Source organism: Eubalaena glacialis, chromosome 18 (genome assembly GCF_028564815.1).
Source record: "Eubalaena glacialis isolate mEubGla1 chromosome 18, mEubGla1.1.hap2.+ XY, whole genome shotgun sequence".
Taxonomy (NCBI): domain Eukaryota; kingdom Metazoa; phylum Chordata; class Mammalia; order Artiodactyla; family Balaenidae; genus Eubalaena; species Eubalaena glacialis.
This window is the reverse complement of record NC_083733.1, coordinates 64,148,218-64,161,102: the sequence shown is the minus strand read 5'-3', so window position 1 is coordinate 64,161,102 and position 12,885 is coordinate 64,148,218. Positions and strand designations below refer to the sequence as shown.

The 12,885-nt window shown below is 53.7% G+C and overlaps 1 protein-coding gene across 1 annotated transcript; it reads left to right on the top strand.

The window, feature by feature from the left end:
* Nucleotides 1-77: 77 nt before the first annotated feature.
* On the top strand, nt 78-11,924 carry ETFB (electron transfer flavoprotein subunit beta). Its single transcript, XM_061173913.1, has 6 exons — nt 78-204; nt 7,073-7,231; nt 7,393-7,551; nt 8,334-8,396; nt 10,359-10,517; nt 11,711-11,924. Exons 1-6 carry the CDS (start codon nt 148-150, stop codon nt 11,879-11,881), a joined length of 768 nt encoding a protein of 255 aa, XP_061029896.1. The 5' UTR covers nt 78-147; the 3' UTR covers nt 11,882-11,924.
* Nucleotides 11,925-12,885: the final 961 nt, after the last annotated feature.

The following is a 12,885-nucleotide window of genomic DNA, read 5'->3' as shown; positions in this document are numbered from 1 at the left end:
TCCTCTGTCGGGGCGGGGAGGCGGGCACCGCAGCCTGTTGACTGGCTGGTGACGCGGGGCGCCGGCGCAGAGAAGGACAGGGGGCGGGGCGTCCGGACCGTGAGGCCGAGGGTGAGGCCCGACCCGGCGGGTCGCCGCGGCGGGAAGATGGCGGAGCTGCGCGCGCTTGTGGCTGTCAAGAGGGTCATCGACTTCGCCGTGAAGGTGACCGGGCCCCCCTCTCCCTCCTCCCTGAGCCCCGCGGCCGTATACTTCCGGGGTCAAGAGCGCACACTGTATGAGGGTCTTCTGGTACCTCTGATCTCTGCAGCTCTTCCCTCAAACGTCAAAGTCACACCTGAGGGCAAAGATCAAGAACTGAGAGGTTCTGACGCCCCTTCCCTCTTCATTCAAACCCAGCCCTTCTGGGTCATGACCCCGTTCCCCTTCCGCCAGTTCTGTACTCACTCTCTTGAGAATTGTGTGCAGGGCGAGTTACATTCTCTATTTCTTACCTGCTGGAGGAGCCATGGTTCCTGTTTAACACACGCAGAAACTGAGGCACAGAGGGGTCACTCAGCTGGGAAAGGGCACAGCCGGGATTCCTATCCAGGTCCCTCTGACTCCTCATCCCGACTAGTGCTTTGCACACAATCCAGGCTTTTCACCCACTCGGCTGCATTGCACACTCAATTGACTGTTCAGCACAGAAAAAGTGCTGTCATGGAGGTCCTATGGGAACCCAGAAGCTATCACAGCCCCAGGGCAGGTGAGGAGACTCTAGCTGGGAAGGGAGAAGTGTGTTTGCTAGAGATGAAAACCAATCTGACAAGTTGGTGGTCTAGCTTACAACCTCCACGAGAGGGGTGGAGGGCAAGGTCTCTGAGGGCCTGACTTGTCCCCAGACAGAAGCTGGTCCAGACAGAGGTAAATCAGACACAGTCCCTCAAGCCACTTTGTCTAGTTGTTTAGTTGGCCTAAACCAGACTGAAGGCAGTGACTGTCTATCCATGTATGTCCGCACCCCGCAATGCCCATCAGACTAGGAGTCCACCTCTGTGTCCCCAGCATTGCCCAGTACAGGGCCTGGAGGCCTGACCCTAGCATGAAAACTTAAGCAGTCATTAACAACTCACATTTAGTGGGTCCTTACTATGCACTAGGCAGCGTTCTGGGTCCTTGATGGAGATGAACCTGTTCAGTCCTTTCAATACCGTCTAGATTTTTTTTTTTTTTTTTTTTTTCGCCATGCCGCGTGCCTTGTGGGATCTTAGTTCCCCAACTAGAGATTGAATCCGGGCCACGGCAGTGAAAGCGCAGAGTCTTAACCACTAGACCGCCAGGGAATTCCCCTGTTTAGATATTATTAATCCTGCTGGACAGGTGAGGACACAGGCCTGTGGAGGTTCTGTTGGCTGCCGGATCACCCGGCTAGGCAACCGCAGTCAGGTCAAAACGCAGCCAAGTCCTGCTGTCACTCAACAGCCACTTGGCCTAATGACAGCTCTGGCAGCGTGTGGCAGGGGGGTTGCTTGTTTGGGGGACAAGCTCTTCTTGGGGTCCTGGGACCCGATTCTTCTGGTGTCCTTCCCACTCTGACTGTCCCTTTGGGCTCCCATAGCCTCCCTCTGCCCCAGCCCTGGGCCCTGGCCTGAGATGTCTGGGGTCATATCTGTCTCCCCCACCGGACAGGCTCACATTTCACTCAGCTCTGGGTCCCAGCGTTGCCCAGCCCAGGACCTGGCCCATGGGTGCCTCTGGTGTTCGTGCCGAATGGGGAAGTATGAACTCGTCCTGACATGAGCTCCTGTACTTTTTCGCAGTGTTGGCAGGGCCTGCCCCTTCCACAGTGCCCTAGGGCATCTCCCTGGACGTGTCTGAAACGAGTGATTCAAACGCTGCTAACTACCTAGTCACCAGCCCGGGCACCACCCCAGCCCTCCTTCCCTCATCTCCCACAGCCTGTCATTTCTCAGCCCCGTCCCCCCCCCACCCCGCCCTGCCCTCTCCATCTCTCTGCCCTGCTCTCTCTTCTCCAGCAGTTCAGGCTTCATCTTCTTCTACCTGAACCCTCACCGCTGTCTCCTCCCGGTTCCCCAGTCTCTCCCCTCCAGTCAGTCCCCTCCCAGCCTGCGTGTGGGGGGCTTCCTGCCCCCAGGGCTGACCATGCCCCTCCCCTCCTCCTCATCCCGCCACTCCCAGCACCCTGAGGACAAAGTCCCAGCCCCTCCGCCGGGTGCTCGAGCCCTTTCGTGGTCCAGCGCTGGCCCCCTGGCCCTCCATCACCCCTTTGTGCCTCCAAGCTGCTCGTACTTTCCTGGCAGACCCGGCTGCTGCTTGCCTTGGGCCTCTGCCCCTACTGTGCCTTCTGCCTGGGCGCCCTTCCAGCTCCCCCTCCCACCTCTGCTTCCCACCACTCCTTTGTCCTGCCTGACTCTGATCCCACTGATTGTAACAGGGTGTAGGGATTCTCTGGCATCACCACGTCCAGGAAGCCCCCCCTCTGCCCCATCCCCTCAGGCTACCCTGAGGTGTCCTTGGGCGCTGCTGCAGCCCCCTGGGCTTGCGTCTCAGCCCTTCCCACACTGGACTGAGATCCTCTGTTTGCCCAGTTGCCGCCCCCTGCCCCCAGACTGGCAGCTCCTTTCGGGAGGGGGGGGTGGTGTGCAAGGTCTGACCCAGCTCTGTGTTCCCAGCATTGCTTCCTCACTTCCTTGCAGACTTTCCTCAAAAGTCACCTTGTCTATGAGGCCTTCCATGGTCACCTGCTTGGCCTCTTTGTGCCTGAGTTGCCCCATCTAGCAAACGAGGGTGGCGGTGGCAGTAACCAGCCTCCTGGGCTGTCCGGACGGTTAAATGAGTTAACGCCTATAAAGCCCTTGGAGGCTTGCCTGCCTGCCTGTTTCTGGCTGTTTTCTTTCTTTCTTTCTTTCTTTCGGCAGCGCTGTGTGGCATGCGGCCAGCCAGGGGTTGAACCCATGCTCCTCCATCCCCCAGCAGGAGAAGCACGGAGTCTTAACCACTGGACCACCAGGGAAGTCCCCTCTAGCTGTTTCTGTTGAGAGTTAATTTGTTACACCTTAGAGAGAAAGCCTGGAAGCTTCACTGAATCATCTCCCTCAATTTATAAAACATCATTATTAAAAAAAAAGGACCGTCACTGATTTTTCAGGCCAACCGTGGTTTCCCGACTTACATAATTTAACTAAACAGTGTTTTTGAAGCTTGAAATCAACTCAGGCTTCAAAGGTCGTCCATGGAGAAGGTGAGCTGGCACGGGTCCCTGGTGCTGGAGATCTCGCACCCCTTCCTCCTTGGGGGTCAGGAGTCTGGGGCTGAGAGTCCTGCCAGGGCCGGAGCAGGCTTGAGGCCCTCTCTTGGGCCCCCTGGCTTCCCGGTGAGGCCTTATACTGATGGGCTGCTTTCCTATTTATAAAGGGGAAACTCCTATCTTGGATTTTATTTTTTTCATGAAAGACAGGGCTTTGGCCTGTTAGTTTCCATGCTGTTTAGTAAGTGTTTGATGAACGGACAGGTGCAGGTTTTAATGCATTACTCTTGTGAGCAAATTCTCATTCATTCATCCGACAAATATTTCCAGTGCATCCACCACGTGCCAGGCACCGTTCTAGGCCTTGGGGATACGGTCATGACCAAAATGCCCGTAAATCCCTGTCCTCGTGGAGTTGACGATCTGCTGGGGAGAAGACAGCTAATCAGTACAGCATATGTCATATGGCAGGCGTGCTCCAGAAAGAAACAGAGGAAGGGGGCGGGGAGAGTTAGGAGGGGTGCAGTTTGAGGAAGATGACCAGGGAAGGAGGTGAGGGATGGAGCCAGGGGCGTGTCTGGGAAATTCTGGGGAAATCCTGGGTGACATGCCCAGCCCAGGCTCTACTGAAAAAAAAAAAAACCATGGACTCAGCGCATGGTGTTTGCTCCATGGCTTTTTCTGTAAAGTGCATTTATTAAGTTCTGGGGTTTGAGCCTTACTGTTGGTGCTAAGGTGACTTTTTCAAAATGAAGTGACAGTGATAGAAAGTGCGAGTTGTCCTTTTCCTCTTTCTCCTCCTCCTTTTAATGTTACCGGTCCCTGAGGTACAGCCAGACTGGGGGACCCCTGCCTGAATCCCACATTCCCATCTCAGTTCTGTCCGGTGGATGGGAGGAATAACCGCATCCTTCAGCCCCAGAGAAACAGGTACAGGGAAATAGTCCCAGAGAGAGTCCCTGCTGTCAGCCCACATCTGCTCCGGCCAAGGAGAAGAAAGAGGTCAGGTCCCGAGCCAGATTACGCAGGCTCCCAAGCCAGGCTTCTCTGACAGTCTCTCTCCCAGGCTAGAGCCAAAATTCAGCATCCTCCCCCGCTGTACTAATGTACCCACCAGAAACACGAGAGTCCTGCTAGACTCTTCCCTCTCCTCCCCCAGCACCCTGTCAGTTTCACCTCCACAGACCTCTCCAATCCATCCCTTTCCACATGTGGATGGATTGTCCGAGCCACTGTCATGGCTGTCCGAACCACTGTCATCTCTTATTTCGGTGACCAACAGCTGCCCAGCTGTCTCCCCACTTCCACTCTTGCCATTTTTCCAGTTTTCTACAGCAAGAATCCAGAACGACCTTGTACAAACTTAAGTTGGATCCACTCACCTCTTTACCTTTCCTTGTTGTTCTTTGGATCAAGACCCAGCTCCTCGGCATGGCCTGCTGGGCCCTGCGCAGTTGAATTCGTTTCCTATTGCTGCTGTAACTAGTTACCATAAACTTGGTGGCTCACAACAACACAGATTTATTCTCTTACAGTTCTGGAGGTCAGAAGTCTGAAATGAGTCTACTGGGCTAAGATCAAGGTGTCAGCAGGGCTGCATGGCTTCCGGAGGCTCAAGAAGAGAATCCGTTTCCTGGCCTTTTCCAGCTTCTGGAGGCCACCTGCGTCCCTTGGCTTGTGGCCCCTTCTTATGTCTTCGATCAGCAGTCTAGCATTTTCTCTCTTGGACCCTGATGCTCTCTCCCCTCCCTCTTTCACTTATAAGGACCCTTGTGATTACTTTGGGTCCACCTGGATAATCCAGGATAATCTCCCTCTCTCAAAATCCTAAACTTAATCACTTTTGCAAAGTCCCTTTTGCCATGTAGGTGACAGTCACAGGTTCCAGGGATTAGGATGTGGGCATCCTGAGGATCTGTTATTGTGCCTGTCACCCCGGTTCAGCCCCTGCCAGCTTCTCTGACGGCACGCTGTGTTCCCCTGGCCGCACCAGCCTCCTGGGACTCCGCAAACCTCAGGGCTTTTGCACGTGCTCCTCCCCCACCCCCAGCACTTTCCCTCACACTTCACCTGCTCGATGCCAGTACCTCTTTCAGGTTCAGCTCAAGTGCCACTGCCTCAGGGAAGCCTTCCCTGATAGCCTTCAACATCAGACTGGGTCGGGCCCCGATCGTGCTGTCTCACAGCTCCTGGACTCCCCTTCAGGAACTGTCAGGTGGTACAGCAGGAGGCTTGAGTGCTTGGGGCGCAGAGCACTGCTGACTGGCCGTGTGACTTTGGGACAGGTGCTTCCATTCAGAGCATCAGTTTCCTCGTTTGCCCACAGGGACAGCGACAGCTCCTGTTTCACGGGGCTGTTGCCAGGACTGATGAGTTAGGATGCGTGTGATTGCTTAGAACAGGGCTCCTGCGAGATGCTCCTGCAGTGGCCAGTACTGTCATCCCTGTTTGCTACCAAGAGGATTGTGGGAGGAACAGTGGCCCCCCCCGGGCTATGAAGTTCCTCATCCATGGAACCTGTGACTGTTACCTTCTTTGGAGATAGGGTCTTTGCAGATGTGATGGAGTTAAGGATTTTTTTTTTTTTTTTTTTGGCTGCACCGTGCGGGTTGCGGGATCTTAGTTCCCCAACCAGGGACCAAACCCAGGGCCCTGGCAGTGGAAGCGCAGAGTCCTAACCACTGGACCGCCAGGGGAGTCCTGACTGAGTTAAGGATCTTGAGATGGGGAGGTTCTCCTGGATTCCCCAGGTGGCCCCTAAATGCCATCTCAAGAGTCCTTATAAGAGAGGAGTCGAGTTTCGACACACACTCACACGGAGAAGGCCGCATGAAGACGGAGCACAGAGTTGAGGGTGAAGTGATGCCACCCCAAGCCAAGGAATGCTGGCAGCCCCTCCAAGTTGAAGAAGCCAAGGAATAGAGTCTCCCCTTGAGCCTCCCGAGGGACCGCAGCCCTGCTGACACCTTGATTTCACAGCGAAACCTATTTTGGCCTTCTGGCCTCCAGAACTGTGAGACGGTAAGCCACCAAGTTTGTGGTCATTTGTCACGGCAGCCTCGGGAAACTAACAGAAGCAGTAGTTAGTTGTTCCTGCCATGCCCCCCTGTGCCAGACCAGGAGCTCCCGGGCAGCAGACCTCTCTGCCTTGCGCACCATGGTGCCTAGGAATCCAGCGCAGGGCCAGTGTTCGGTGAAGACTCACCATGTGAGGAAAGGAATAGACAAGGTTTGCTTGCCCTTGACCTTAGCCTGTTTGGCAGAGAGAGGCTTTCAATGCTAGTGTTTTTCAGACTAGATCTTAACCATGTGTCGGTCAGGAAAACCATGTGGCAGGCTGGCATTTTAAAAAAAAAGAACAGAAAATGTCAGGGTATGGTGTATAATGGAAGGGTTAGAATCGATCACCGAACCTTGCATTGCCTTGGTATTTATGTTTATGTATAAAAGTATGTTGTGCATTTATAATACCCTTGGGGATATTGTAACATGTACCTCTCGCAGTGGGTTATGGTCAAGAAAAATTTGAGAAACACTCTTTCAGGCCCCAGGAGCAGCCACAGAGTAGGACGAGCATGGCAGACGTCCCTGGTGCTTAGCGAATGTCTGAGTGAGGAGGTGACCTCCACCCATCTGTGAATTCTAACCCTCTCTGTCCCTGGAGCTGTGGGACCCTGGACAAGGCCCTGCCCCTTTCCAGATCCCTGTGGTCCCCGTCCAGCCTGCGCGAGGCTTGGTGTCCCGGCCACCCCCCCCCCCCACGACCCCCGCCTTCTCGCCCGCTTCCCCCTGACCCTGCCACCTCCCCTCCCGGCTGAGCAGATCCGGGTGAAGTCCGACGGGACGGGTGTGGTCACGGATGGCGTGAAGCACTCCATGAACCCCTTCTGTGAGATCGCCGTGGAGGAGGCCGTACGGCTCAAGGAGAAGAAGCTGGTGAAGGAAGTCATTGCCGTCAGCTGCGGGCCTACCCAGTGCCAGGTGCTCGGGGGCCTGGGGAGGGGCTGGGACCCCAAGTCCCGGGTCTAAGGGAGGAGGGACTGGGGCCTGGACCCCTGGGTCTGAGGGAGGAGGGCTGGAGACCGGGCTCCTGGGTCCCCCTAGGGCTAGAAGCCAAGTCAAGCCCCTTTGCTGCTCCGCAGGAGACCATCCGCACCGCTCTGGCCATGGGTGCAGACCGAGGCATCCACGTGGAGGTGCCGGCTGCAGAGGCAGATCGCCTGGGTCCCCTGCAGGTGGCCCGGGTCCTGGCCAAGCTGGCAGAGAAGGAGAAGGTGGACCTGGTGCTGCTGGGCAAGCAGGTAGGTGACAGAATCGTGACTCAAACTGGCTGAAGCCAAAAAGCAAACTCATTAGGTTATGTAACAAGCTTCAGGCACAGCTTGATCCAGTCCCACGTGCTCTACACTCCTCTCCTCTGTCTTGGCTTCACTCTGTGTATCTCCAGGCTCACATCCCACCAGCCTAACAAACCCAAGAGAAAGATAAGAATCTCTTTCCCAAGGGCTCCAGCAAAGCTTCTAGAGCTGGCACTTCATTGGTCCAGTTGGAGTCATGTGCCCATCCCTGAACCAATCACTGGGGTCAGGGATAAAACGTTCTCATTGGCCCAGATGCCATTCATCTAGTTCCCTAGTGTGACTGGCATAGGGTTTGGCTAGAGGGAGGCCTCTGGAATATTTAGACAGGGGGCAAAGATTTGGCATCTGGGATGCCAGATGCCCTCATGTGCTCCTGGACAAGTGACTGCCTATCTCGGGGCCCAAGTGAGGGGATGGGATCGTTCTAGACCAGGAGTCAGCAAACTGTGGTCCATGGCCACCACTGATTTTATAAATAAAGTTTTATTGAAATGCTACTGCGTTTGTTTACATAGACACTTACTGTCTGTGGCTGCTCGTGCAATTGACTATGGCTGCTCGTGCACTGTAGCAGCAGAGTTGAGTGATTGTGACAGAGACCTTATGATGTTTACTACCTGGCCCATTAGGGAAAACATTTGCCAGCCTGCATTCTAGAGAAAGGCCCAAATGGTACGTGAGAAGCTCCGTCATTGTACAGTCTTCTCTCTTTCCCCACTCAGGCCATCGATGATGATTGTAACCAGACAGGGCAGATGACAGCCGGATTTCTGGACTGGCCACAGGTGAGGCCGGAGTGGGGAGCATCTGCTGAAGGCCAGGCCTGGGGGCTCAGAACACAGCCACCCCTGTCCTTGCCCTTCTGGAGGGAGGCAGGTGTAAAGCAGGATGGCCACTCCAGTGGGCAGGAAGGAGGGGCGCACAGCCAGGACACCAGGCCACATCTGGGCCTTCACATGCCGCTTCCCCAGCCGGCTGCTCCTCAACCACACCACTCAGCCCTGCCTCAGGGCCTTTGCACTGACTGTTCCCTCAGCCTGGAGCAGGGTTCTCTCAGATCTCCTCAGGGCTTTTCACTCCCCACCAGGTCTCTCCTCAGATATCACCTCTTCGGAGAGACCTGCCTTGCCCACTGTTTATGAAAGTACTCACGCCCCCTCCCCAACCCCACGTTTCCCATTCCAGTCCAATAGAAATGCAAGCGACATGAGTCATTTAAAGCTTTTCACAGCTACATTAAAAAAGTAAAAAAGGCCAAATTCATTTTAATCCTATATTATTTCACACAATATATCGATGATATTATTTCCACATGTCATCAATAGAAAACATATTGAGCTGGGAATTCCCTGGTGGTCCAGTGGTTAAGACTCTGCTTTCACTACCGAGGGCCCGGGTTCAATCCTGGTTGGGGAACTAAGATCCCACAAGCTGCGCGGCGTGGCCAAAAAAGAAAAAAAGAAAAAAAAATATTGAGTTATTTTACATTCTTTTGGCTTTTGGTACGAGGTCATCGAAAACCAGTGTGTATTTTATATTTACAGCACATCTCAATTCACATGCTCAATTTCCATAAGAAATACTTAGATTCCTAATACTCATTGTTGAGAAAGTAGATTCACGCGTCCAACTTGTTCCAAACAGACTTAAACGTTTTCCAATAACTGCATCAAGTATCCTTTTTTTTTTTTTAATCAGCTTTATTGAGATAAAACTGACCTGTACAATAAACTGCACACATGTAAAGTGTACAGTTAGGTAAGCTTTGACACGTGTTACACACCTATGAAACCATCACCACAATCATGATAATGGATCTTGCTTATTGGTTTTAAAATGTAAATTAATGAAATAAAATGAAAAATTCCGTCCCTCCCTCGATGGAACTAACCACATTTCGCATGCTCAGAAGCCACATGTGGCCAGTGGCCACTGTGTATTTACTTGGTTACCGGTGGTCTTCATTGCAGGATAAATGCCCCCAAAAGCTGGGTCCTTGTCGGTTGTGTTCATGGTGCATCCCCAGAGCCGGGCTCATGGGACATTCCAACTAAGACCTGAAAGATTTGTCCAGTGAATAAGTGAACAGAGAGAGCAGGTTGGTTAGACAGAGAGGGTGTAGGTCACGTCAGGAAATGGTGGTTCAGGACCGAAGGGCAGAGGAGCCTTGGGCCAGAGGGTGGGTGCTGAGGGGGCCCCAGAGGATGTTTCGAGGATCAAGGTACACAGGAGGCTCTGTTGTTGGCTCAGCAGAGGGACCTCAAAGGGAGCTCCAGGGGACAGAAAGGTGTGTAAGTGAGACCATGACATGGCGCCTGGAACCAGGCTGGACACATTTTTGAGCCTCTCTCTGCCTCAGTTTTCCTCATCTGTAAAATGGGGATAATAGCACTTACCTCATAGAGTTCCTACGAGGATCTGATGACTTAATACAGTTGCTTAGAACAGTGCCCAAAACTCAATACATGTTCATTATCATTAAGGAAGGGAGATCCAACGGGCAGGTTCAGGACATTAGGACCTACACCCTGGGTCCCAGGAAAGACACCCTCCCCTGGATTTTTGAGTTCCCTTCTTGTGGCTTCCTCCTGTTTTTGAGCTTGATGTCTGTAGGTCACCTTGCGGGACTCTCCCACTTCTGTTCTCATTCATTGGCTCATCCGTGTGGCGTGCACTCAGCAGTGGCCTGCTCTGTGCCTGCCCTGGGTTAACCTCACCTGTGCTCCCCCAATGCTGTCCCTCCCCAGGGCACATTCGCCTCCCAGGTGACGATGGAAGGGGACAAGATGAAAGTAGAGCGGGAGATCGATGGGGGCCTGGAGACCCTGCGCCTGAAGCTGCCTGCCGTGGTGACCGCTGACCTGCGGCTCAACGAGCCCCGCTACGCCACGTTGCCCAACATCATGGTGAGTGCTTGGCAGATGGGCCACTGGGGGCCTGGGGATGGGTGAGTGCTGCAGGCCCAGTGCCTCCCTGGTGGTCAGGTGGGAGGAGAGAGGACCCAAGGGACGTCTCCTCCAAAGGAAGGGGTCACCCGGTCAGTTTGACTAACGGAGCGGGTTCACTGAATCATTTCTGCCAATAGTGAGAGTTCGGGGTTGGGGGGGGTGTGGCTGTTTTGGCAAACAGGGAGGGTTTGCTGGTTACCTCAGCCGATAGAAAGGCTTCACTGGACTCTAGGAAGGGTTCCCCTGTCATTCCAACCAATGGGAAAAGTTCACTGTATAATCTTAGCCAAATAAGGAGGATTCATTAAGTCATCTTGGTTTGTCAGGGAAGGTTCCCCCGGTAATCATTACCAACAGGAAGGAATCATTTAGGCCATCATGGCTAACTAGGAAGAGTTCATGGGGTCTCTTGGCTAACAGGAAGAGTTCACTGTTCATCATGGCTCTAGAATGGGTTCATTGGGTCATCTCAACCAATAGGAAGAGTTCAATGTATCATCTCAGGCAATACGGAGGGTTTAGTGTGTCATCTCAGCCAATAGCGTTTAATGTGTCATCTCAGCCAATAGGGTGAGTTGTCATCTCAGCCAAAATGGAGAGTTCGGTGTGTCATCTCAACTGATAGGGGGCGTTCAGTATGTCATTTCATCCAACAAGGAGGGTTCATTGAGTCATCTCAGCCAATAGGTGAGTTCAAGTGAGTCATCTCAGCCAGTAGGAAGGTTTCAGCATGTCATCCTAGGCAATAGGGAGGGTTCAGTAGGTCATCTCATCTAATAGGGAGGGTTCAATGAGTCATCATCTCAGCCAACAGGGAGAGTACAATTGGTCATCTTGGCCAAAAGTCTATTGAGTTATTATTGCCAGAAGGATGACTTTGCCAGTCCGTTCCAGCCAGTGGACTCCCCACGGCGGTTGACTAAAGGTGGGCTCCCACGATAGGAGGGCTCCCCAGGGCATCCCAGCCAGCAGGAATTGTCCACACCAGGTGTAGCCCTGTAAGAGGTCACGTGTGCCCTGGCCAGTGGGCAGGTCCAGAAGGGTTCAGCCAGTGGGAGTGGTTCTGCAGACGTGGCACCCATGGAAGGGGGCTGCAGGAGTGTGGGCAGGGGCTTGGGCAGCCCTGTGAACCGTGGGCCTCCCATGTGCAGAAAGCCAAGAAGAAGAAGATCGAGGTGATCAAGGCTGGGGACCTGGGTGTGGACCTGACCTCCAAACTCTCCGTGATTCGTGTGGAAGACCCACCCCAGCGCACGGCCGGTGTCAAGGTGGAGACCACAGAGGACCTGGTGGCCAAGCTGAAGGAGACTGGGCGCATTTGAGCCCTTTCCCTGAAACCCGGCAATAAAACCATGACTCTTCCGGCGTCTGTCTTTGTTAACTCATTCCCCAGAAACCCATTCTTTGATTCATTCAACAAACATTTACTTAAGTCTCCTGTGTGCCAGGTCCTGTGCTGGGTGACGCTGGGGAACCAGGGGAGTCACATCCGGCCCCTGCCTGTGAGGAGCTTCCATGGTGAAGGGGGCACAGACAATGGTGCCAGGCTCTTGTTGAGACTTGGGACACAAGAGGGAATGAGGCCGGAAGGTCTGGTCCTGGTTGGGGAGACGGACAAACAACAGACAATCAAAACCTAGTGTGAGGATGAAGAGCGGGGGCCTGGAGTCAGACATAGTGATTTTAGACCCTCACTGTCACACTTACCAGCTGTGAGATCTTGAGTGAGTTACTTCCCATCTCTGATCTTCAGTTTCCTCATGTGGACGATCGAAATAGTAAGAGCTTGGTGTAGTGGTTGGGGGCCTGGGGTCTAGATCCCAAGGCCCTGGGTTCAGCTCCCAGCCTGGCCAGTCCCTGGCTCTGAGAGGACCTTTGGCAGGTTCCTATTCTCTGAGCCTGGGTTTCTTCCTCCATCAGGTGGAGTTAGTAATAATACCCATTTTCTGGTTGTCTGTCATGGCATGACAGACCTCTCCACAACTTGGTGGCTTAAGCCAAAAATCATTTATTTTGCTTGTAAATCTGAAATTTGGGCAGGGCTTGGCGAGGACAGCTTGCCTCTCCTCCATGTAGCATCAGTCTGGGTGGCTCAAATGGCGTGTCTAAGATGCCTCGGTCATGTGCCTGGCAAGCTGGCTGGGGATGTTGACTTGAGCTGGCTGTTGGCCAGGGACCATGATTCCTCTCCACTGGGATGATTGAGCTTCCTCACATCATGGCGGCTGGGTCCCGAGCGGGAGCATTCTATAATGTGGGAAGTGGAGTATGCCAGTCTCTCAAGGCCTAGATGCAGAAACTAGCACAGGGCCACTTGTGCTGTACT